The sequence below is a fragment of the Andrena cerasifolii genome, chromosome 3 (assembly GCF_050908995.1).
Source record: "Andrena cerasifolii isolate SP2316 chromosome 3, iyAndCera1_principal, whole genome shotgun sequence".
NCBI lineage: Eukaryota > Metazoa > Arthropoda > Insecta > Hymenoptera > Andrenidae > Andrena > Andrena cerasifolii.
In genome coordinates this window covers 9815247-9842236 of record NC_135120.1, presented here as the reverse complement: position 1 = coordinate 9842236, position 26990 = coordinate 9815247, and the positions used below count along the sequence as shown (strand labels likewise).

Below are 26990 nucleotides of genomic sequence, written 5' to 3'. Positions count from 1 at the left end.
AATAACCGTATTACAAAAGACAATTTTCATACTGAGACTTCGATCTGTAGGTATTCAACATTCCTTCTTACACTTATGATGAAATAATGGCTATGTTAATAGATAATGCAAACGTATCGATGGATAACTTTAAACTGTCCATATATTCATGATATTTACATGCAAACAGTAATTGTATTATATACATACAACGAAAATAGCATCGAATAAGAATGAAAGTTGCAGAGAGTTGAGAATGATAGTGTACCACAGTAAAACAGATCTCGGTCTTGTGTATTCCGTTAGTGAACGTGTTTTAACCGCAGCTATAGCATCGATATTTCGTTTCCACGATTGCCTCGCACATAGGCTATGATTATTGATAAGCGAAGAAGAAAAATTAAATGGAGACAAAATAAAGTAAAATGAAGACAGTTAGAAATAAAGATTATTATTACAAATATTTACAATTAGTGTATGTAAGTAAGATCAGCTTGATCTATGCACAATAAAACATTCAGGAATTATACATAACCGCTGATTATCTTTTACAATATGATTGTTGAAACACAATTTAAAAAATAATTTTTTACTTTCACGCCGTTATACTATACCTTAATTATCTTAAAACGTATTACCTCTTATGTCTGTAGATTAGAATACCCTTGCACGTTGAAAAAGAATTTTGATTTGTCGTGGAACAATGCGTATATACTTAGGAGAAATGGCACTCTGATTCACGGGTGGAATGACATAATTTCCTTCGTTTTTCTTTTCTATAAACCACACGCCCCACGTTCATCATTTATCATGAACACACTCGTGGATTAATTTCCATCATTAGAATGCAGCTGCGAGCTTACTGAACGATGAATAACATGCTCGTTATGAGAGGAAAGTGACTTACAACAATCGCGAACGCACTCTAGTCTCACGCAGCAAATTTAATTTCTTAAACTTGGCAGAGAGAAGGGCTCCGTTGTTGTAGGCGAAATGTATCTTCGAAGGTTTTCAGATCAGAACGAAAAATTTCTATTTTATTCAGTGTTTTTACATTCCAAGTATATGCTTTCCCCTTTCTCTTGGTTCCTTCCTGTTCGCAATTCAAATCCATTCGTTATGTCGCGACAGCTGACAATGTTAATTCAAGGGAATAAGAACATGTTTAAGTACGTGTACATATTTAGTTGGTTTTACATTTTGTTACGAGTCCGCGTGTGGCCGTTGTCCTCGCTCGGCGTAATTGATTCTACATCGATCGTGGCTACAATTACGCGTTGGACTTACGCTCGGTTAATATGATTATTAATTGGTCCGTGTCCGACGTTTGCATTGTACATTAGAAGAATAAAAAGAATATGATAATAGCAGCTCGTAGAATTATTCACCGCGAGCATGCGGCGGATCGGCGACGCGTGTTTATCGTTTAATCCCTTACGATTACGAATTACTTATGAAACTCAAGACTAGCATTCATCAATGGCCTCCCCTTCAAGCCCGGGACTTCTTGCTCTTCAGCTTGAACCATCCCGCGCTCTTGTTCGGATCACGTGGAACGGATGTCGACCTGCTTAGATCTGGTTTCGAATTAACGCCCCGTGACTTGGTGGCCAGCGATTCCGTGGAAACGGTTCTATCCACCTTCTGCTTGTCCTTTGATTTCAACGTACTGCGATTGATTGTGCCTGCAAGCGAAATTCTCAGATTAGTAAGAGCTAGGCTTAGCCGCAACATACCAATTTCCTAATCTAAATGCAGGGTGGTTGAACGGCGTCTGTAGGCAGACTTAGTGAACTACGCAACTAACGCAACGCGCGCCACTGAACGCCGCGTTGTCGCGTTTAGGCGCTTCTGACCCGAACTTTTAGTCATTAATAGGTAACTAAAAAGGGGTCGTCCTTAAGTTACGTAAGGAGTTTTAGTTAGGAAGGAATCGCGAATTTCTTACGTTTACTTACAAGGGGGAGGAGTCAGGTACCGTTTTACGTAAGATTTTTGTAACCTAATTTTCAATGTGCGATTTTCTAAAAAGCGATCTTGCATCGCACACACGAGACCGAATTCAATGAATTATATAAACCTTTAAAAGTATTTTAATAACTGAAAAAATACAATGTGAAAAATATTACGTAAGAAAGGGGGAGGAATATATGTAAAATCGCAAAAATTACCCTTACGTAATTTAAGGACAGCCCCAAAGTGAAAGCTCCATCGCAATTTCGTTACTCTTAATTTTCCTTTTATTTTGACACATAAAATATTAAAGTTTACAATTAAATTAAAATTTGATGGTCCTCCCAATAAACCGTGGAAAGAAACTTGTACAACAGTTTCGAGTTACTTTTGGAGGAGTTGCCTTCTATCGTGTTCTGCGCATTAAACTGCAGTTGATTATTATGTTTTGGTAATATTCACCGGTTTTCGAGAGATTGTCCTTGCTTCGTCGAGCATCTTTACCCCGACGACTGAGGGTTTCGCGACTTCTCTGCCTGCGTTTCATCGTCGCCATCGGCTTTGGATGCAGTTGTTGATCGTAATTGATTTCGAAGGGCTCCCTATAGTGTCTCGGCTTCCATGGCGCGAGAACGCTCACGCTCCTTGACACTGTCCTCGTGTGCGATTGTAGGGGTCGATTTAATTCCTCCCTGCTCGCCGCCCTGCGTCTGTCATTGGGGCCGGGTATTTCGCCCACTAAAACACAGAAACATTTAATATTTCATTTCCCCGCAAAAATGTTTAAATATGTATTACAAATATATTTCCTCGAATCTTCGAAATTAAGACACTTACTATCTAATATGGGGAAAACTTAACTTGAATAGTGGAAAAAGTTCCACGTATGCTTGGAAATACATAATATTCGTTTCCTTGAATTCGGAAGATACGCATTCAAACAAAAATACTTGTGGTACGTTCTAACCCATCGCTACTTTCATCAAATATTGCCCGACTGCATGTATAGAAGTTGTCACGTCAAGGAAGGTGGTGAAATAAGGATTCGCGAGTGATGGGAGGTTTCTCAAGTCGATTCCTTCGTGAACGCTGGGATAAGTTAGGTGTTTCTGTTTCTAGTGGAGCAACCTGTATATTCTACCCGATAGCCCCGCTAGTTTATTGCAATTGAATTTAGAAGCTTCACCTGTAGCAGCATGAAGGTACACTACGGATCTCTGCGATCTCTGAGAGTTTTGACTCTGCTGGCTGCTATCTCCAGTCGTACTCTCGCCGGAGGACAACGCGCTCTCAGCGAGTCTCGGCGGTTTCCGTGGTGGCGAGAGGATGCCCAAATTGTGGCGGCTCGAATTCGTAACGTCACGCCCTGAACAGGCATGGTGGTCGTCGGCTCGTTTGTTTCTGTAACGCGCGAATAATTACACACCAACTGATTCACCTCGTGCCCGCAGGGCTCGGAGCATGGGCATTTTTATCCCACGAGCACATCCCCAGAAACTAATAGCGACTCTGGAATCTAAACTCGACTTATGAGTATACACGCGCAACCATACACTTGAACCATCTGATTTCAACCGATGCTATCTTCATGAATGAATTTTTAATTAAAAATATCAACTCATACTCTATTATGGGATCAGGAACACCCATAAGAGGGAGCTCGGAATAAGAGACCTCGGGGGGTCGGCGTTGGTGGAGTTGGTTAGGCGGCTGACCAGTACGCAAAGGATCCGCAGAATCATGGGTTCGAGTCCCATCACCCGGGGTCCTCTTGTCCGTGGCTCCCGAAAGATATTGAAATTACGAAACCTATTCCTACACTATTTTCCCTTAATCCTCCAATTCATTTTATAATCTGTACCTATTAATTAACTTTATTCATTAACCATTAGCTTTCCATATTCCATTAAGATACTCCCTTCGCACTTTGCAATAACTAAATGTTATTCTACATTGAAATCCAGTGGCCAAGGCGCACGCCTTCTGAACTCGCACAATACTGCACAAACTAAACAGTTCTCTCCCCCTTGTCTCCCGCAAACAAGCGGCCTGGTAAAACAGTTTACCGACACATCGCTCCTCCGTCGCGCTTCCTACGCCCTCCGTAATTCCCCGACCGCAAGATAACGCGCGTATCAGTCTCACCTGCGGTCTCTATTCGACGAAACGGACTCCTGATCCGTATCGCCGAAGAAGCGTAGGTTCTTCTGCACGGAGACCCGCTCAGGCGCGGACGAGGCTTCCTCGTCCTCTGTGCCAGTCGTTAAGATCTCGCTCTCCGGTATACTCGGCTTCTTATCCACCGCCTGGAACAACGAAAATATCGCTGGTAACGGTCACGGTTCGTGGCAAAAATCGCCGGGTTCAGGGCAACGAGCGAGGGGGTGGGGCATCGATGCAACCAAAGAGAAGCTTGTATCGTAAGCATCATCGACAAGGAGATATTGAAAGTGGCTGGGGTTACAACTAGGAAGACTAAGGGAAACGTGCGCTCCGTGCTCGCAGAGCGAGAAAGAGTAAGAGCCTCGAAGAGTGCCCAACTGTGCCTCCGCGCTGGCTAGACGAAATACAATACACCCGAGCACAAAGGGTGTATTCTTCGCGCGGCTGAGAAAAATCGCAGCATCCCCGCTCGTTTCCATCCGTGGCGCCCTCATGAGTCATAATCCGCTCGCTCGCCCCCTCCGTCGTGCCGAGGCCCATGTTCGACTGGCCACGATAGATCATTGTCCACGGGCAGATTCACGCGCACGCAATCATCTCGAACGAACGGCTATCGGGCCCGCGGAGCCAGAAGGATCGGGGATATCTCGGTGCCCTGACAGAGATTATTCCGCGGGCCGATGGTTAAAGCTAGGCAGCCCCCCTGATCGGCACTTAATCTCGCGATTAAATTAAACCACAGAGCGCGGAGTTAGTTAAGCATTTAATCAAACTGGTAATTGGAGGTTGTACCGGCCTAATGGCTCCGCTCCGTAGCGACCCGCGCTGACTGATGAATGCGCGCGCCGCGCCGGGCCCCGCTCTCCCTGGCTCGCCCCGCGAACCCGATAACCGGACCCACGATCCCTCCGCTCGTTATCGGATGCTACCCGCGAAAAATGCCCGACTTCAGAGACTTCCACGGCGTTCGAGTGCCCCCTATTCCCGCGGAAGAAGGGGGGGCGTGGGCATCGTGCGCAGTTGACTTCGAACCGGGTGACGGGCAGCGCCCGCAGTCGATGAGCCGTCGTAAAATCTTACGACCTACCCCTGGCCCCCGGGTCGAAACTAATTCGCGATTAAACGGCACACTTTTAGCTCGATGTATTCTACAATGTTCAAACTTTATCTCAGAATTTTTCAGACTTAATTTAACAAATAGATTTTAAAGGACAACTGTTTGAAAATTGGCAGGGTCAAATTGACCCAGTGCGACAACGACGTTCGAAAAAGTAGGTGTGACAACCGAGGGTTAAATAATTAAATCTTCTGAGGTAAACACTCTCGCAAGCTCCTTTGAAACTCGAAGCTTACTTTCATGTTCGACTTGTTCTTCCTGGAAAGGGACTTGAACCAGCCCTTTCGTTCAGCTTCCTGTCCCTGGTTCTCCCTGGTGAGGGTGTTGCTCGACTCGCAAAAGGTATCCTCTTCTCTGGTGAGCGTGCCCGTAGATCTTGACAGCCTTGTCGGCCTGGGCGGACTGGGACTGCCGCTGGGAGTAGATAGGCGTCTGCGTTGGCTGTACTCCTCCTGCAAAGATATGAAAAGTATACACCAGCGTCCAAGAGAATTCGCGTGTTCCGAAGGGCCTTTCGGTTATTATATCTATAACTCTACCAACACTGTATTCGTATTATACAGGACGTAAAATCTTCAAGAATTATAAAAATAGTATTCTTCAAGAACGATTTGCTCTCCAGAAATTCGTTACACGATCTCCTTCGTATACTTCTACATCAACACTTTAAGTGACGCAAGTTTAAACGAAATACCGTCTCAAGTCGTTCACACCTTCCTGTTTAACACGTCCCGAGAAAACATTCATAAATACTCGAACAATACTACCGACGTTTTCCAGAAACTATCCGAAGACACTCCAAACTAGTGTACCTGATTTCTCCATATTTTTTGTTTCTCGAGAAATCAGAAATAAGATCATATTTCTCGAGAAATTCTCGAGAATGCTTTCTCGAGAAGGGACACTACTCCAAACCGTTTCCAAGGTAATAAAATTTCATTTAAAAATTTCCACCTCCACCCTCGGTCTGCGACTGCTCGCTCAGGTACCGATGGAAATAATCATTTCAGAATGTTCCAAGTAGTCTAGGTACGCGTGGGGTCAGCCAAGCGCCAAAAAAATCAACCACGGTAACAATCGAGGATCGAAACGGGGGGGAACGGTCTCCTCTTTCGCGGTGCATTAAGATCCTCGATGCACCGCGATGGGGCACAACAAACCGTACCCATTGCCAATGTAATCCGATCGACGGGGGGCGAGTCACGTGGGTGGTATAACTTGATTCGAGCATTGGTAGCTGGAGGGTTCGGGGTGCCGCTTCTCCCCTCCGTTCCATTCCAATTATTCCGTTGCCCAAAGTCGTCGGAGGAGGGAAATTAGATGGAGATAATGGCGGTTCCCGCGACCAGCTGAACAAGCGGGGGATAGAGGAGTGAGGGTGGTACAAGTGTGCTCTTCGATCATCGCGTTTCAGCGGCGTTTCATTCCGCCTTCAGCCCGAGAGATCGCCGGCATAAAACTGCTGGACGACGCGGGTAGACGCGTGTCCGTTTCATTCCCGGCGACGTCTACGTCGTCATTATTATTATCATGTTTCGCATCACCACCATCATCAACGCTGCCACCTCCGTCATTTACCCTCGGTCTCTCGCATGCAGAACGCGCTCCATGGAACCGGACAGCTCCGGGCGCTTTATCGCAACTCTGCCTGTTTATTCATCGATACTCTTACAAAAGAGAGCCAGCACTCCGCCGTCCATCTAGCCGTGCTCTATCCGCGTTCCCGCCACAAGAAAATGCTAGACCGCTGGTCGGAAGTGCACGATTCCCGCCGGGAAAATACAGCCTCGTGTTGCTCACAGCTGTATCCGATTGTCTTCATAGCCTTCGTGGCGTACGCGAGCTAATTCGCCCGAGTCGCCCAGATTGCGATCTTTCAGCTGGAGCTCTATCCGAGACGATTAATTGTAGGGACTAATGTGGTTGCTAGATTTTTTGTATCGTTTTTTTGTATTGGGGTGATATCTGTAATGATTACTGTGTATGCAGTTTGACAAGTAGTATTTTAGCAGAGATATTCGTGCTTTCAATGCGCAACACTCGTTATGTAACAATTACCGGAGTACTGGTTTCTAATAAAGAATCATAGACACCTTGGATTCGATGTTAGCTTTAGTTACCACGCTGGTATCTGAGGTGAGAGACGCGAGGGTAGTAATGAATCAGGCGTCTTAATAAAACTCAACAAAGAATACTGTTTATTTGAGTATGTAACACAAAAACTTCTCTGCAGAAAAGCTGTCGAGCGGACGAAGAGCACAACCGCTCAAGCCGCTTACTTCTGACCGAATGAATCGTCAACGATCGCGTTCCTTCCGAAACCGAAGGAAACGCGTACCACGTGCATAATTCCGGAAAAACCCCGGGTCCTGAGACAGGAGAGGTTTCGTCGCTTGGGAAAGTCTAAAGGCCACGAATCCTTCAGTTGAACTTTATTACCGTGTACCTGGTCGCCTTCTGCTCCGCTTGAAATCCAACGCTACGCACGCTACGTATCATTCGTTTCGTTCGAGTAAACTCTGCGCTCTATGCGACGCAGACAGAGATCGGTATAATTATTTCTGTTCAAAGTATAGTGTAGGCCAGGGCTGCACAAGGAGCCGTTTTTAGCGCCTAGCTGCGAGCAACCAGCTGAGCGTCTAGCAGCCGAAATACATATACTTACGCTACGAGCACGCACCTACACTACTGCAGTTCTCCTCACTGATTCCTACCCTTAGTAACGGAACAACTCGACGCTCAGCTGGTTGCTGGCAGGTAGGCGCTAAAAACGGCTCCTTGTGCAGCTCTGGTGTAGCACTGATATATATATAGGGACGTATAGTAAAAATCCTTCAAATCGCTTCAAGCAGCTCCAATCCATAGTATATGTATATATATATGAAGCGATTTGAAGGATTTTTGACACGATGCGCCACCATCGTTCGACCGATGTACTATACGTCCCTTTGCCCCGCCATCATCCACGGTGTTCCACACTTTGCCTCACTTTGCCACGCCAACCGACGCCAACTGGATACCACCCGACGCCAACTGCCGCTGACGCGAGTATATAATAAGTATTTATTGGCAAAAGTAGCTAAATTGTGCAGTGTACAGTGGTTATGCGAGTAAATTTTCAAAATTGGCAAATGCAATGAAACATGGTTTATATAGAAATATTAAAGATTTAACAAAAATTAAGATTTCTAATTTCATAGATTTCTTTCCTACAATCTCTTACCAATGATGATGCGAGTGTGACCTAATATTCATGAATTTTGGGTAGATACAACTGACTTGGACTTAGGTGGATTCCCAAGGTAACGTCTCTAAGACTGGGATATATTTATATGTATTGTAAGATTAATAAATTTATTTTAGTATTATTATGAATTCAATTTCATTCAATGAGAAATGCATATCTACGCGTTTCTCGCGGATTTTTGGGTTCAAGTCCCAATCGCACGAGGTTCTCTTTTTCGCCTGCAATAGTGTCCCATTGCTATGCATCCGCCAAACTTCTCTTCAGCCAATCTCTGCAAAAGCCTAACCCCGGCACGCAGCGAATGCACCTGCACTGGTTCCGTATTCCGGTCCGAAGATAGTCTGGTCACAGTTCCCTAGGCGCACGGCGCGGAGGGGCGCGAGCCCACGATCAGAGGAGAGGCGCAAGCGTTACCAGCGGACCTTTCGATACGCAATATAATAACATATCGCGCGTACGCATCCCGGTCCCGTGCCCGGCGCATAAACTCTTAAATGACTCACAATGAATAGCCCATATCGCGGAATCATCTGCATAGTACAAGCACGGCGCGCTTCCCTCGTACTCTCCATATATACGAGCAACAATATCCCCCTGTATGCTTTCCATAACGAGTCGCAGCACGGGCCGACGACGACGGCGACGAGGAAGAGGACGGGGCCCACGAAGAAGACGACGATGATGAAGAAGAAAAGGGAGAGAAAAAGGAGGAGAAGAAAAGAGCAAGGGAGTTTTGTGCCCCGGGGGCATTGTGACCCACGCACCGCCCTGTTAACTCTTACAGCACACATCGCAGCACCGGTCCTCCTCCTCTCCCGGTTCCTCTCCTCCTCGGTTCATTCTTCTGTGCCCTCGTCCGCTCGCCGGCCTCCTCTACACGCTCCGGCTTCGCCAGGGAACGCGTTATGCGCGGCTACTCCCTCGCAGGGACCGGCGTGGGCCGCCGAGATTGGGCTGGGTCAGTTACGCTTCCCCTCAGCGTCGGGCCCAGCGACGCGTGCGCACGCGTGCTGCCCGACAGTACGCACCGTGCACGCTAAACGCGCCAGCAGCTTCGCCTCCCCCCATACCTCCCTGCGCTACACTCGCCGCGTTCGAGCCCGCTGCGCGCGTCGTACGTGTACACGGTGTTTCGCGCTATTAATGGGCAGCGGCCTCCTCGTATATCGATGGTGTGCGAACCAAGTTTTTCTTTTACGAAGATTACAAGCGGAGACACTTCAAAGTATCTGGTGAATTTTAAATTATGAACGACAAGTCTCTGTCTCGCTGCTTTTGGCTGTACACGTCCCACTGAGGCTTTAGAAAATGTTTATGGGAATAGCCGTGGGTTATCTTAATTATAAAAAATGTAGACGAGGTGGTGGATCAACCATTTCTGGCTGAGAGAAAGATTTACATCGAAGAGGTTAATGCTGTTAACGGAAAGTTGAAATGGATTTCTTCTTCTCCAATGTATCCTGCGGCTTTGCTTTTAAACACGCTGACGATAACTGTAATAATTGTTAATTCACACTAAAGTAAAGGAACTTCCTCCTAGAATTTTTCTTTTCTTCCTACACGCTTAATTTAGAAGAATGCTGCCGACCAATAATACCACGTACACCCCGTGCACATATTTCGAGCGTGCATCCTGTAACCTGGTGCGCGCCCTGTTCATCCTCCACGCATAACTCTGCAACATTAAACCGTCCGCCGTAGGTCAGCGTAGATTACGCATAAATCCAGAGGCGAGGCGATTTACGACGTCAACCCACACCCCTTTTAACCTCGTACACTTTCTCCCTCCCCCCGTCCGACCCAGCTTTTCGGCGGAGCAACGAAGCCCGCCCGCGCCACGTATCCACTTCGCTTCTGAAACGCGGAACGCACCCGCAAACCCTCTGACAGCGTCTTTGGAACGCCCTGTACAAGAAACTCTGAATAATCGGCGTTTACCTGTACATACTTGGTAACCAGCCTCCAGCATCAGGCAGCCGTCTAAAGTTTACCCCGCAACTCTGTTGCACACGCACCGCACTAATACGGTAGGATCGACATTAACATCTACAAGATTCTCATCATCGATAACACGGGGACGAAGTGGGGCTCGAAATGGCCGCGTAAATTCTCCCAATTAAGCTTTTCCCCCTCACCCACCACCCTCGGGCCGCGTCCACGCTGGGAAACGCTCGCGCGTTTTAACGAAGTCGATCAGCATCTATGCACGCCGGCGAATCTTCCCCCTCGCCCCTCAGCTAGTTTCATTTTTCTCCTTTCATTTGCTCCGTAAGACGTCCCGGGCTTGCGTACGCTCGCGGGCAAAAAATACTTGGCAGGGGAGGGAGCAAAAAAAAAAAAAGGAGGAAAAACTGTTCATCTTAAATGGAATGTACGCAGATTGAAAGTAACTCCCCAGCGGATCCCGGCCGGTCTTGGAATTTCTTTTGGAATATCGGACCGCGGCGGTGCCGGCCAGGCGCGGGATTACAGCGTGGTATCGTAAAACCGAGCGAGCAGCACGGGTGTTTAAGGGAATTGAAAGCGAGGGAACCGACGCAAAGGCGGCGACGAGAAACAAGAATGCACACGGGGGCAGAGAGAAAGAACGGAGGGAAATGGGACGCGCAACCGTATAATGTCGGCGCGATAAAAAGTATAATGAGAGGGAATCCCGCCGCTGTAAGTACAAAGGGAATATTACAGTAAGATCTGTAACGCGCCAAGCCGCAAAATAAACGAACCATCGGGCGTAGTGGGTATCGAAGCTGGGTGCCTGTCGTCGTCTATCTTGTACAGGGCGATCCTAGACACTGGGACGGGCTGTGGATCAGCGAGCGTTGCCTCTGTGTCACATGCGGCAGTCGAGCGGTTGCTGTTATAGTCCTTGTCTGAGATAAAATTGCAAAGCGTCTTGTAAAGTGTCTGTTCCGAATGATAAGGAAGATCCGTGCGTGCACGCAGGGAAATATGCGGTTTCGTTAAAAAATAATACAGTCGTAGATTGTAGAAGTGTTGGTGCACTGGCGACAGATAGTAGAAAATGAAATGGGTTAATCCAGCGGAGTGGAATCCGTTGCTCCCAACGGGTACGCGTTCCCCTTGGGGGTACCGCGTGAGAGTTCAGAAGTAGCTAGATCTAGTAACTGTAAGATAGTGCCAACCAGCGTATTCCGGGCGAATGTTAAACTGTTTATATTACTCTTTGTGTTTATCGATATATTTAGTTTATGAATACAAAATTTAATGTATAAATGTTCCCATTGTTGTACTATAACTATAGTTTTATCTGTCTACACAAGGGGTACGCCAGTTACGTACACATTTCCAGGGGATAAGTGAAGCATAAAAGATTGAGAAGCACTGGGTTAATCCATGTGCCAAAATGAGATGAAAGTCAAGAGTAACAGAATTGCAGTGGATGTGTCGATTTTTAGTTACGAACGTTTGAAAACACTCGAGACAGAAACGCCTGAGGCACGGTAGTTCGGGAGAATTTGTCGCCGCTGCGCATGCGCGGTTTTTTAATAGCGGCGTCACTGACCTAGGCAACGCGCGCCGCTGATCGCCGAATTGCTCTTCTTCAGGAGCCCCTGACCGGAATTTTTAAGTATTGACAAATTCACCCTCAAGCGGGCGCGCCGGTGAACTCAGTTCACCAATCCGGGTGTTTCTTTGTTTACGTCTCGGGAAGATAAACATCACATTATTGTGAATCCGAAAAGGAAAATATATACGATTCAGAGTAATTAGTCTACATACCATATTTATGTTTTCCAAATTTTTATAATGTTTGAAATGTTTTATATTTACTATTTTTGTGTTATTAAATACATTTACTGTATTCTTGGGTACACTGCTATTATTTTCCCATCACATTTAATCAGAAGTTACTAATATCGACAGAAAAACCGTTTCCGAAGTGTATACTTTATATATAAGGGGACTAAAATGATTATTTACAGCTGGTGAACCGAGTTCACCACGCGCCTGGTCGTGTTACTCTCACTGGCGCGCCCGCCCGAGGGTTAAAAAACGACGCCTCTACTGTAGTTTTATTACTATTGCACTTTCGTCTTGTTTTGTCATACTACCAATATCACTTATTTAATTTTCTTTTACCTGTTGCCAAACACCCTATGTATATACTTCTACCAAGTCCCCCTGTTGTTATGGAGAAATGAGCTACCGCCCGATCTAGTTTCTAGAATCACCCTGTAGGGTAGTCCACCTGCGTAAGACGCGTGCAACTGCGTGCAACTGCTGGCCAAACAGGCCTGCAGGAGCGTGTGGCGAGGCGAGCAGCCGAGAGTAGTGAAAGAAAGCCGGGGAAAAAGCCGTGAGACGCGATGCAAGAAGCGTCGATCTTGGATATTGCGCCGACAGAGGATGGGGACGCGGTTGGATCTCTGGTATGCGCATCGGGGGAAAAAAGCAACCGTTCTTCCATATGTTTATTCGTGTTCTTCGAGATCTGTTTTCTCCTCCTTTTTATTGGAGGGGCAGACTCGTCTTCCCCCTGCGTATTATCTTAAACTATGCATTAACGGTTCATCTGGAGTCAGTCAGTTTTTCTTTCATGCAACTCACGTTGTTAGACATATTTTTTATAATACAGGGTATATTAGAACATTCCACGGCAATCCTGCGGAATAATATCAAAACCGCTCTCCCATTCAGTCCCACGAACGAACTCTTCTATTCCAACTTTCAACTTCAACTTAATTCGAACTTCGATCTAGCTAGAAGGTGTACTTGTAGAACAGAGGGTTAAATATCTCCCCACGACTTCGCTGGATTCCTCCCACGCCCACGGTACTTCCACGACTACCCCGCCCTAAGTAACCCATCGCGGTGCAAACTCCTCACGCATCTAGCCCAACTTCGCACCAGAACCAAGTCCCGCTCGCTTTCCGCGGTGAGAAGGAAGAGATCTCGGAGTGTAAAAAATAAACAGGGATTGATCCCTTCGAGCATGATGCCGGCTCGTAAGGCTCTTGTTGTTACTGGCGCGCGCAAGGTCGTCCGCTCTGCCGTTGCAGCGACGCCGGGGCCTAGCCACGAGGTTTCTAGGAGGCCGTGGAAGAAAAGGGCGAAGAGAACGGCGTCACCGGTAGAAAACCGGATGCACACTTTTGCGCCCGGGTTGCACGGACGAGCGACCACCGGCCGCTGCCATTAATAATCGAACCTCCACGCCGATGGGTGGGTGGGTGGACGGGGTGGCCGGCTGGCCGGGCGGTGTGCGGTTTACTTTCTTTGGAGCGGCAATACTTAGGTGGATCCACCGCGGTACACTTGCCCGCCTGTCAATGGGTATACACGGGGCGCATCATGGGAAAGTCGGAGTTCCTCGGTGGATCATTTCGAGGCTATTCGAGCGGATCGGCCGGAACGCCCACGGACGGGTTGCCAGGCTGGCAGGCGCGCTCGCGCATGCCCCGTGGACCGCGCGCGCGCCTGTGTGCAGGCGCGGGAAACACGCGCGTTGCACGCTGCCCTGCGTCCGGCTTGATGTATCTCCATCGGCGCTTATAATTGATGAAATGACACCGCGGCAAACGGACGGCCGCGGATATCGGGCGCTCGCGATCGGGACCGCCTCGGGAACTTGCTACATAGTCCGCGGAACACGGCGGTGCCTCGGCTAGAGTAGACGAAGGGGGGTAGCCGAAGAAGAGAAACTTACAATGAGAGCGACCGCCGTGGCTGCTGCCCCCGTCGCCGATGAATATTAACTATTCCCGATCGTGACAAGATTCCCTCGGCGTTCTCCCGTATGCCCGACTAACCGGCTGCTGATTGCAGCCCATTCGCAAGTTCGCGCGAAAATAACCGGACAAATGGAATACAAAGTACTGGCCGATATAACCTTTCGCGTAATTGCGAAAGTTCTCCGGCGTCCCGAGTATCTAGCTGAACAGAAATGATACAGCAGGTTTCTAGATCGTAATGAAATAATGATCTGTGATCACGGTCTCTCGATTTCTTCGCGAAGTGTCTGTTCGTCTTTTAAATTGAAGTTCCGATGCTCCGGGGAACGTTGTTTGCAAAATGCTCACTCCGCTGAGTGGGTAAGATGGTCGGGATTGAATTTATGGTGTTTCGATGAAAGTAGTGATGGGTTCGAACACATCGCGAGTATTTTTGTTTGAATGAGTTTGGCTTGAATTCGATTTCTACGTTAAGTGAAAGTTTCGAGCGATTGCCTTGACTGGTACACTAGGGGATCTCGATGAACATTAATTATTCAGGTCATGAAAATATTCCGCCAATGTCTCTCTCTCTGTTTGAATAAACAGCTGCTGATTGCAATATCTCAGTAAGTTCTCGCGACCACACACCCCTTCCGTTCGCTAGTCTCCATCCCGTTGTGCTCTGGCGAAAACCACTCGTAACGCTACGTCGGGCAAATTATTATTGACAACGTGGGCGGTAGACTTGTCGACTCACTCGGATGCTACCTTCAACATTGTAACCTTTAAGCAGTTTTGACGACGCTTATATTACCTACTTTCTGTTGTGGGATATCCGCGATCGAAGTTTCCTTTCCCTATTCTCTTTTCTTAAGTTCTAAGTAGATGCACTGGGATTTACCATTCCTCCTGTATCACGATACACAAATTTCAGTAAAATAAATTAGTAGAACTTCATCAACAACAGCTTAATATCTGGCGAGCTTTTATCTACTTGCAAATTGCAATGTTCTGTATCTAGTGGTATTTGGAACCACTTGTTGAGAAGAATTGAATGGTACCATTTTTATGTTCATGATAAATTTAGTACCACTGCATTCATCCAAGTGAGATATTTTCGAAGCTATACATGCACTCATTAGTCCAAAATATCTTTACAGATCTAGCACTGCCTCTTCGTTAAAACCAGCAACACTTTATGCGGTTCCCTTGCAAGTGCATAAGGAAGTCGCTGTGAACCAACCCAGCCTTCAAAGAAATTCTAGAATAACAGAGGTTAAAAACTCCGTCGTTCTCACAATCGCTCAAAATACTAAGAACCAGCCTCCTCCAGCGCGCCCTTTTCCCAACCACAAAACGAATTCTCAGGCTACGGTATCTTACCGCGAATTTAATGGCGCGCGCACACAATGCAATAGGAACAAACGCCGTGCGCAAACGGTTCAATTGTTTAGACATCGAGCCAAGCTCCCTTATCACCCTACGTCGTTCAGCATCTCGAAATTATAAAAAAAGAAAACAGCGAATTCCGATCGAAGCTTCCCTGCCCAGAAAAACGATCCATTGTGAACCGTCATGCACGACACGTTGCATCTATACTGTTTGCTTCAAAATACACGATGCAACTCCATTGAACATAATATTTCTGGGAAAAAATAAATCGAAGCTGTGGAATCAAACTTCCTTCTAGGAAAATAAATAAATAATATTTCCAGCCTGGATTCTGGAGCAAATGGGTGGTGGAGGCGATGCAAATATATTCCTAGGTGGTGAAATTTTAAATTCAAATCTAGTACCTACATATTCTCTTTTTTTTTGTATTTCGGATTTCATGTTTATCACTGCGAAGATTTTATGTGATCCATACGGTGCCATACAAATTAGGCTGTAAAGAAGATTAGCGCGAATTGCTTCATTAGCGAACTCCGCAGTGCCGTTTACGAGCGCATATAGATCGCCATTATTCTGAAATTAGACGGTTAAGGAAAACGGGGCAGGATAGTGGGAGGACACCCGGAACAGGGGTGCCAGCCTCGCTCGATACTAAGGAGACTAGTAATGTGCTCTGTTTCGTAGTAAAACGCAACTGTAATCCGTTTTTACTGGCTCATTAGGAAACACGGATTTCCTCGAGCGTTCGGTTCTTTTCCGCGTTCCTCCCATTCCGCGGAGGCTGGCTCTACTGTGTTCGAACCATGTTCGAGATTAGTTTATTTCTAGTGGCTCGGCCGAAGAAGGCTCTATAATTTGTCACTTCCATAGGTAAATTAAATTTACCATATATCGCGAAACACGAGGATTCCCAGTATCGATGCACCGTGTACAGATAGAGACTTTTACGAATCCGAGATTGGTACGCGTGTTCTGGCTCGCGATTTTTAAAATCCCTATTTTCCTCTTCAGTCATTGGTACAGGTTGTCCTCTTGTGATATGTGAGATTTATTCTCTTTTAAAAAATAAAAACGTCTCGACTGTTTGGGCCAAGTTATGCAGAAATCTACCAACCCCCAACGATCTGAAATCCAGTATATTTAATTTGAAGATTTTAATTGTTAAAGAAAAATAGCTTTATTTCTATTGGGTATATTTTATTTCTGGTTATTATTTTTCAGTGTTCTTTAATAGCGAGTAGTATAATTACTGTTATTTTAAATTTTCTGTAGTTTTTTAAGCCTAAAATGGAACTATGACTTGGTAGTTTTAAGAATTGTATAATGTAAAAGTTGATCTATGGGTTGGTACATTTTTGCAAAATAAAGATCTTAGGGGAACCGTGCTGTGTTCGACTGATTTTTTGTCATTTCGGGGGTTGACAGGTTTCTGCAAAATTTGGCCTATTTCATTTAAGTTTCTCAGTGATTTGAATGCCCCAGCGCAACCTTCTACCTTTTCCCAGCGAGCGACATCAAAGAAACGCTGTAGACAAAGCGACAAACCGTTTAGGAAGCACCATTCCTTAAGGTTCCCGCGAAGGGAAAAATGGTGGAGGAAACGTCGCAGCTTGAAATGGCCATGTCGGGCGTACGCAGCGTTTACTCAAGAGCCAGCTACCGATCGAGTGGAAACGTCCACCTCCCTGGCAAGAAGAAGCAGTAACCTTAGTCGAGGATCTAGATGGGATCGTTACAATGTCGGCCGAGACAGAGTGGCGTGAGTCGTGGTCGTTCGTCGGAATGGATGTTACCGTCAGCCACCACGAGACACCTCAACGATCACGCGAAACGAAATCATTTATATACCGAATGACAGACCGCGCTTATTCATCGGCGGGCTTTTTAAATAACTCGACATCAGAGAGGGAAAATCGCAGCGTTCACTCGCGGAATACACGAAAAGCGCCCCCTTCGACAAATGTTTGCTTTCCCTTTCACGGGACTTGTGGGTCCCGCCTGTTCTTTCCGGGAGTCGCACTAAGTGGGTCACTTCACGATTAAACCATTAGAACAATGGTTACAAAAGGTGTTCAGCAACAGGTACTAGAAAATAAAGCGGGTGACGCTACGTGACAAAATAAGAGAAAAAAAACCAAGAATAACGAATTTGTGTGGAAGGCTTCCTATCTCAGATATTAGTCTTTAAAAATTCGTGTTAGGGACGCCTGAAGCACGGCAATTCGGAGATCAGCGGCACGCGTTGCGTAGGTCAGTACGGCCGCGCACCGTCGCGGTTCAAAAGCAACGGCGCATGCGCAGCAGCTTACCTCGTAGAAGTAATGACTTGAGGCGTTTCTGAACTGAATTTCGAATTATTAATAACTGAAAAACGAAGCTTCCGCCGCGATTTCAGTGCCCTTGATTTTCTCACGTAGAACAGATTGTTGTGCTGTATAATGCAGCAATGTTACAAGCCGCGGGGATATTACTAGTGACGTGACGGTGGAACGATATCGATCCGCGTCGAGAGCAGCTCTCTCTTTCTCTGGAGGAAAAGGGCTTCCAATTGCTTCCTGGTCTCTCGATAACAGCCTCCACCCTGCCTCGGGACGATAATTCTGGATTAACAACAGGACGTCGGTATCGATTGTTTATCGTGTGAAAGCCGTCCGTGAACGATCGTCCATTACGTTCGCCATGTTGCACGCCGTTCCGCTGCTGCGGAGGGATGGTCTCGAACCTTTTCTCGGTATCTGCCCTCGGTAATCTCGCAAACCAAGAAGGTTCTCTCTCTCTCTCTCTGGATCCGGAAATTCATAGCACATCGACTCTGAACTCTGTACGATTGCGAGAAAATAACGACGAGGAGGACCCAGTCGTTTTCAGCGACGTTTAAATACTTACCGTTAGAAACGGAGCCCTCTTATTTTTTTCTCTATAGGCTCTTGGTTTGTAGGAAAAGCATTCAGGTGTTGATCGGACTACAGGGACAAGAAAGAGATGCAAGTGCCTTGGAAGTGACTTAAACTGGTACAATGTTAGTGCTAAGGTTCTAGATTTCGCTTTTCACTAGACAAATTAGGTCCGGTAACGCGGAGAGTTGGTACGGGGACGGTTTAGTGTATTTTATAAATATCCCTGCTACTACTCTTTTCCTTTTTTCCGCTTGTGACTTGCATAAATCGGCACATTACGCCACGGAAAGCGTGGTCCAAGCTCGCAAGGGGAGCCTCCTCGGGAGCACAATGGGCAGCAGGATGGTTTCTGTGTAGACAGCGACGCTAAAGAAGAATGGCATAGTGGAAATCGAGCCGTGGACACAGGAAGAAGGGGAAGGAGAAGAAGAAGAACAAGAAGGCGACGATCCCGCGGAAGAAAGGAAGGAGGGAAAGAGGGAAAGAGATACCGAAGCTTCGGCAGACCACAATAAATAGCCGTGGTATCGTGTTGCGAGTAATTGAACGGAGCTTCATCCGTGGTGCATTAAGTATTGAAAACGTGCTGGATCCGGTGAGACAGCGCGGAGGCAGGACGAGAAGGGTCAGGAGAACGGTCAGCAGAAAGGAAGAGGATCGTGGCTAGTGATGGGCATTCCTCCAATGCTACGACTTAAACATTTCTGAACAATTGGAAAGTGCGAAATACAGCACCCTCAATTCCCAAATATCTACTTCCACGCTCAACTGGCAATAAATCCAGGAGGAAACAGCAGCAGTGTATTTCGAAATTTAGAGTCCCTAGGCTAACAATATAAAAATATTTTAATTTAAAATTGTCGAGGCAATTTTAAATTTTATTCAATTTAACAACTCACATACGAGTTATTGCTAATTTGCTACACGAAACAAAAGTGAACTGTGTTTAATCCTTTTTAAATTTCCGCCCTAGAGTGCAGCCTACTTAGCCTCCACACAAATCCGCCTCTGAGAAACACTAGACTTACCAAAAACCTTGCGACCTATCGAAACCTTTAATCAGCCTTCTAAGCGTCGTCAGACTTTTAATTCTGGATCCGCGAAATCCGCAAAATTTGGGAAGCGACAGAACACTCGTCCCCAATTCGACGTGCCTCGAATCCATCGCTAATCGCGACTACACACGTACAGATCTGCCGTCGGCCGTCCAAGGGTGGTGTGTATACCTACACGGTGCACAGGGAAGAGGAGGCCGAAGAAGAACCTCTGCGGCGCATAATGGCGCTGATCCCCGGTGCTCTACGTGAGGGCAGTACCGTATTGTTATTTGTTGGGTTAGGCAGTGCTTGCTCCCAGATCAAGTACCGGCGTGTCTGAGATACAGCCCCGGCACCGGAATAATATCGTGCCCGCTTATTGTTGCCCCTCGTTGCAGATAGATCATTCTATTATCGAGATAGCGATACGCGGGGCTCGTGCTCGCGCGGGTCGCGAACGTGTGCCCACCTATGAGGGTGGCCAGCCTCCGCTCCGAGGAATGCCTGTTCCCGACGTTACGCTCCGGCTTTCCTCCCGCGTGTGCGCGTCGCCACCAGCTTCCGCGGACGGGACGCGATGCTGTCGCTTGATTGAAACGCTCGGGACTGATGGACCCAGGCGAATCGAGCGAAGCACCCAAGAGTGGAGGCCCCTGTCGCGTTTCATCGAGAAAGCGGATCGTTGATGCAGCTTCACTCTAGACGAGGATTTTTACGCAGATACGAAGTCAGAGGCGGTGGGACTGCAGAACTGGCATCGGCATCACGGACGCCAATCGCTGAGACGACATCTTGCCAGGTCTCATTCGAACAAACCATAGAGCTGCTTGGGCGATCCTGAGTGTAGCTTAAGTGGCTCGGTTGGTTCTTCTCGAATTGGAGATATATCAATACTGGGCAGATCGTTTTGTGATTTCAGATAGGGTAGGGTCCCGTTCGTGGTGCAGGGGAGAGATTGAAGTGGAGGTGCATCCGAATTCGATGTTTTGTTGGATGCCAGCTAGGTATACATCATAAACATCATAAACACATGCTGGCGCATCGCGACTAGGGTAGGTGGGGGTAATACTGCGGAATTTTAAGGTAGGTTAACTTTAAAACCCTCGACACGGCGTTCGAGTGAATGAAAGTTCCTCCTTCTTTTTTTAAAAGAAAGGTAGGACCTTAATAATTCCATAAAAAAATATGAGGGCGGGGTGATAAGCACAGTTAATTAAAAACACAGAGATTTGTCGATCAATGTCATTACGTTAGTGTTAATTACTAACGAAATACCAGTTACTGCGCACGTATTACTGCGGTCCGACGTCAGGCGAAACATTTGGAGATACTGTGGGCCAACCAGAAATGCTAATAGGGTAGGGAATCCAACAGTTTCATTATTGAGGAATTTTCACGCGAGTATTGCCTCTACTGTCTTCAAACTTAATCCACGGAGAGTTTCGAACTCACCGGCAGAGATGGATTCCTTGGTTTGCTTGAATTCCTAACGACCCGTTCATAATGCGCGCCATTAGGTCGACGACACCATTTTCTGCTCGCGGAGATTAACGTGGCCGAGGAGCACCGAGCGCAGAATCTCGGCTTTACGTAACCGTTTAAATCGCGCAACGATTCCCCTGATTACATGCATTCGTCAATGGATCCTCTTCCCGGTGGCGAGTGGCCATCTTTCGAAGCGAGCCTCGTCCCCGATGGCGAAACAGTCCGCGAGGTGTCGGCAATTAGATTGAATTAGGCTGCGCGCAGAGATTGCCTCGTGCGCCTCTCGGATCACGGTTTCCAGCCGAACTGTGAGAAACCACTAAACTTTCCCCTACCGGGGTCCGCGGCTACTCCCGTAATCAACGAGAACCAAGACGGCGAATTCTTATTAAGATTCAAACCGCCGACTCCCGTTCACCGCGCTCGCGCTGGCCCATTTGCATCCAGTATCGTAGATCCCCGGGAACGATACGGCCATCCTTGCTACGGTCACTGGCCACGGGGATCTCCGAGTTTCCGAGGACGCGGAAAACAAAGAGGAGAGAAACAGAATCCTCGCGTTCGATCACCGTGAAACGTTCGGAAACGCAATAAGGACGACTCCATCGAGACTATCGCTTGCTCGATCATTTCTGAAACGTAGATCGTGATTCCCCGGCCACTTAAAATTCCTGCGCGACCGCGCTGCATTTAAACTGCTGCCGGGTGAGAGCTTTCAGATTTTCTCAAGGATCGTCGTGATCGTAGATGCCTATCAGTTGCGGCAGGATTTCAGTTTGCTACAGAAGCAACGAAAATCATTTGATACGGTTGCGGATAGCTTCGAGTCACTTCGGTTTAGTGTATTTAAAGTGTTAGATGTTGAGTGATCGAATGCATATCGTCCCTTTCGACGATGGTGTCCGAAAGAGTATCCCGGGATGCAGGTTCGCATCAGCGACCAGTTGCCCGTGGACAAAAAAGGTGCAGGCATCGGCGCGATGATCGTTAGAGGTCTCCAGGCTTAACTAACTGCGTTCCTTATCTAAATGGCAATAATAATTGGCTGTGAAGCGTATCCCGTATCGATACACCACCGACGTGCGATCCACCGTTCATGGGAACAATGCGCCGTCTGACTTATCGGCGCGTTCGGTGTATAGGAGGCGTGCGGAGATGATAGGTGCGAGGTACACGTTCCTGTAACGAAAGGGGGATAATTCGGAATTATCATTCACGTCTAATCGATAATGGGCTGCGTTCGCGAGCCAGTTCCTGTTTGACATTGCCCGCGTGCAGCGCGAGGAGCGCGAACTGCATCGGTGCTGGGATGAGTCTCTCTTTTGGAACACAAGGACTCGGAGAAATCGTGGAGAGATCTATGCTTTCCATTTGCAACAGCCTTCCCTATTGTACTTTCACGAGTTTATGCAAAAATAATTCTCCTCTGCTCTTCTTGCAAAATTCTTTGAAGATCCATGGGAAATGTTCACAGTTAGTTTGTATTAAAAAAGGCAGAGCGTTGGAGCGCGGAGCAGTGGAGCAATGAGCTTTTGCCAGGAGCAGGAGCGGAGCCGGAGCACCGAAAATTTTTACTGCTCCACTGCTCCAGTTTTTTTTTTATTATTTGAATTTTCTTCCATTTTATAAGAGCAGACGAACGAGTTTCTTTTTACTCCGGATCTTCAAAGAATTTTGCAAGAAGAGCAGAGGAGAATTATTTTTTGCAGAAGGAAGCATAGTACTTTCTTTGCCCGAGAATTAAGAATTCTTTATAAATTTTTTTCTACATGGAAATGAGAAGCTAGAAAGATGGGGTTTGTTTCAAATGAAAGATCACTGTTTGAAAGTAAGTATTAAAAGAATTTTTATTTAAAAAAAGCAGCTGGAGCAAGTATTTCGATGTCGGAGCGGAGCAGGAGCAGAGCTAATAAAAAGTTGGTCTGCTCCAATCTCCTGAAAAAGGATCTTTCTCCTGGTAAGGTACTTTTCTTGGTAAAAAATTATATTCTTTAAAGGAATTTAATTCAAACATCGTTCCAGAAACATTGTTCCCCTATGGAAGACGGCGTCGACGTTAAACTGAATCTGATTACACTGTGAAAGGATGTGTGACTTAATATGTCCTCCATGAAGCAACAAGTCTTCTTTCACCTTTTCAGCCGCGTTAATCAATTTTCCAAGCGGGTCGCTCTTCCCAGCAGAGTACAAATCTCGGCGAGCGAGAAAATGAGAAAGAATCCCTGCGCAATGGCATGACGCGCGTTCGCAATAGTACCTTTCGTGCGCCTGCAGCGTCTAGCAAACACGTGCATGCAGTAACCGCAGATAAGTTGTTGTCCTAGTTCATTTTACGAGGAGGAGCATTCACGTATACGATACGCATATTAAAGGCGAAGCTTGCCCAAGTGTCGTGCAAACATTTCTAGGAAACAATTTCGTAGTATACGTTTCGAAATCGCGGGTTTACGGGTAACTGGGGCCTTCAAAAATTTCGAAACTCATATGTAAGACCTCGTACACCTTCTACGTTACAGCGCGATCCCATTGCGAGTCATAAACTTAATAAAATACAAGTAATCGAATGCTCGACGATTTATATAACCGCGTATAACCAGTATGGCTATTCATTATGTAGTTTTAGAATTAAAAAGGAATTAAAAAAGCAAAATATTCGCATAGAATTCTCAAATGTTCTGCGGCGGAATAATATTCCTCTGGTCTGAATGACTTACACTGAATGGAAGCAGACGACCGGCCTTCCAGCGGTCTCCTAATTAGGAATACGAATCACGTAACATCCGTGCCAATTAGCGCATAAGCGAGCGTAACAATAGCATCGCGATCGCGGCTCGCTAAGTAATTGAGAAGCATGCCTAGCCGTGCTACAGTTCACAATAACCTGCAACGCTTTATTTCCAAGGAAAAGTGATATTGCGTTACCGCGTGCGTCTAGAACGGTAACCAAACGGGCATCGACCTCCATACTAGCGCCCTCCCATTCAGGAAAACGCGATTTCATGACCATTAAGTTTCGTAGCTTCAATTTCACAACCTTACGTTCATAACAGCTTACGTGTATTAATCAAAGCCTCGCTCATATTGCCCTGTAATTAAATATATACAGTTCCAACAGGAGGAAACATCTGTCGCTGATAAATACGAAATAAAATTGAATTCGTTTGAGGCAATTTGAGAATTCGTTCTGGCGCGAGCCTAAGTCCCTCGCGTCAGACGCTTTATACGCTCATTTTCAATAATCAATAACTCAGAAACTAAGCCTCAAACGTAATTTCGTCATTCTTGGCTTGCGTCTTGTGTGTAATCCGGTGTGTCCCAACTTTTTTGAGTCGCGATCCTCTTTTATAATATTCAAATAACTTGCAACCCCCTCATATAAGGTGAAGTAAATTTAATAAGGTAAAGAAAGCGCATTAAAAAATAGTATTTCAGAATATAATTCTAACTTAATAATATTAAAAAAACAAAAATATCGCGGCCACCCCTCGGAGAACACGTCGCGGCCCACAGGTTGGGAATCACTGGTGTAACCAAACACCCTGTGCATAAAATAGAATGTCTGTCAGTCTGTCCTTATTAACTCCTAAACCCTTCGACCGATCTGGACTCAATTTTACAGAGTGACTCCGTAAAACCCCGCGAAAAAAAAACAGGCTACCAAGAAAAACCCGGATACTCCACTCCCCCCCTGATTTCATCCCCCAGGACAGTTTGTGGGAATTTAAGTTTTTAGCCCGGTGAACGCCGGGTACTGGAAGCCGGTAGCTAATAAAATTCATGCAACAGTATTCACTCGGTGTGCGCGAGCATCTGCCCGCAGGAATACGAATGGCCGGGGCCGCGCGTCCCACGCGATCTTCGCTCAAGATCCACGTTAATTATCATAAAAAGGCACGCGCCCCGCAGAAGCCGGGTAGACCGTATTTCCCCGACTGTGTGTACATCGCACGTCCTTTTGTCAGCGAATAGATATCGGCATCGAGGTAGCCACTTAACCGAACGATCGATCGCTTCTTCGACCGCGTAGTTTCACCTGGAGAGGATCTCCCCCCGTTGGCCGGGGTAATTGAGTTCGGCGAGCACCGCGCACCGACAAAGTAAACCGCGAGGCATCAGAGCGGTACCAAGGCGACGTCCCGCGGCCGTTGTCTCATAAAGATTACACGGTGCACGAGTTTCCATAAATATTCATGCTTCCATAATTGCCCATCCTCTGGCCCGCGCGCCGTTGAATAACGACCGTCCAACGAGATTCAGATTTACTGGCGAACCGCGGCCGAGTGATTCCCCCCAGCCCCTATTCCATCGATGTGATTTGCGACTAGCCGCGACCTCCGAATGGGACGTGAATATCAGCGTCGCGACGATCCATCCTGCTCGGCGGGATCGAAGAAGAGGGTCTCTAGCTGGGAGAGTCGCGCAGGCTGTTGAAAAGTTGAAAGGGGTCGTTTAAAATTGGTTGTAGAGGCGAGGTCACCCGCTTATCTCTGTCTTTGTGGCGCGAGGATCTGAATTCGTGGATAACACTAGTTGGACGACATTCTAAATGCTCCTCGTTCTTCGAGAACACGACAGAGTCAGTCTAGGGCTGGATCTAGGGGGCGCAAGCAGAAGCGGAAAATTCGGGGGCAGCAAAATGGGTCAATTGGTAATATTACATTCTTTATAAAAGGAAGAGCTTTCGTTATTCGACAGGTGCCTACAAACAAATTCACTCACTGTCAAGAATCCTATTCTAAAATAACTATTTATAAATAAATGTGAAAGACGTGCGAAAATCATTTTTACCCTGAGCGACGGAAGAGTTAGATCGGGCCCTTCCACTGAAGGTTTGTTCCCTTTTGCGTAGTAGAAATAAAGAAACAGTACACCGAGGATTTGAGGGGCACAAAGTTTGCGAAAATACCTTGCTTCTGTAACCACTGTAATTCGCAACTGAACTAAATTATTTATCGCTCGTGGATAAGCAGATTCCGTTCCGAAATCTGCGAGAGTGTAATCCGCCTAATATTGCTTCCAAAGGAAGTCGAACAGGTCGAGGGTGGATTTTTGCTTGAACGCCAACGTGGAGCCGGCACCGCGGGTCGTAATTTCCTCGGGGTGTACGGTGGAGCGCACAGTCTATCAAAGAATTTGTCCGTCGCCATGGAGGACTGTGGAAGATAAACCCTCGGCACGATATATCGCGCTAATTCAATGTCTTCCCCGGCGCATTTACTTTCGTTGCAGCTGGCCGTCTGGCATTCCGATCGCGAGCGGGGGCAACGAAACGAGAAAAGAAAGAAGCCGAGGGAACTGAAAGGGGGCTTGGAGGGGCAGCGGAGAGAGAGAGAGAGAGAAAATAAGGCGAAATGGACAGGTCTCTGCGGTCGCCGCCGCGGCGCAACTAATGTTTCTTCGGGACAGGTCAGTTACACCACGAAAACGTATACCTCTGTTGATATTGGGTACGAGAACCACAGGAATTGCTTCGAAAGACACGATATATTGCGTCACGGCGACGGGATGGGGGCACACACACACACAGACAGAGGCGGGAGTGGTGCGGCTGCGGAGATCAGCGGCTTGTAGGCCGGGGAACGGCCTTTAGGAAGTGCGAAGGAGAGCCGGCGGTGCTTCAACTACCTGTAACCACCTGTAACTACCTGTAATAACCTGCTTTTCTTGCAACACTTTCACGTTCAGATGGGATGGACTTTCGATGGTTCTACGACGTGTCGTCATCGCGTAACGAGCCGCCGCGGCATCCACTCGCTCTCGTTTCGCGATCCTACGACTTCTGCTACGCCGATCGGGCGTCGTTATTGAAATAAGTGGAACCGTTTTCACGTCGTAATGCCGGCTACTCGGCCGAATCATTGGAGCTGCGCCAGGGGGAGCGCTCCGAAGCTCGGAGTCGGCTTTGATCGTTCGTGAGGGTCCGCTGTCGCGGAAGGGAGATACAGATCGATTTCAGGGACCTCCCGCTGGCTATCCTGGCAAAGGAATGCCATTTTCGTCTAGTTCCTTGGTTCGTGATTCGGTTATTTGGAGCTGGGCAGGATT

General features: G+C 47.0%; 1 protein-coding gene across 1 annotated transcript in view; it reads right to left on the bottom strand.

The window, feature by feature from the left end:
- Positions 1-409: 409 nt before the first annotated feature.
- Blo (bloated) overlaps positions 410-26990 on the bottom strand; it is a 153629-nt gene continuing 127048 nt past the window's right edge. Inside the window, exons 4-8 of the mRNA XM_076809265.1 lie at positions 5449-5664; positions 4078-4238; positions 3119-3333; positions 2395-2670; positions 410-1664 (exon numbers count right to left, since the gene is read on the bottom strand). Of these exons, the coding sequence (XP_076665380.1) occupies positions 1471-1664; positions 2395-2670; positions 3119-3333; positions 4078-4238; positions 5449-5664 (1062 nt within the window). The 3' untranslated portion in view covers positions 410-1470. The remainder of the gene's footprint in view (positions 1665-2394; positions 2671-3118; positions 3334-4077; positions 4239-5448; positions 5665-26990) is intronic.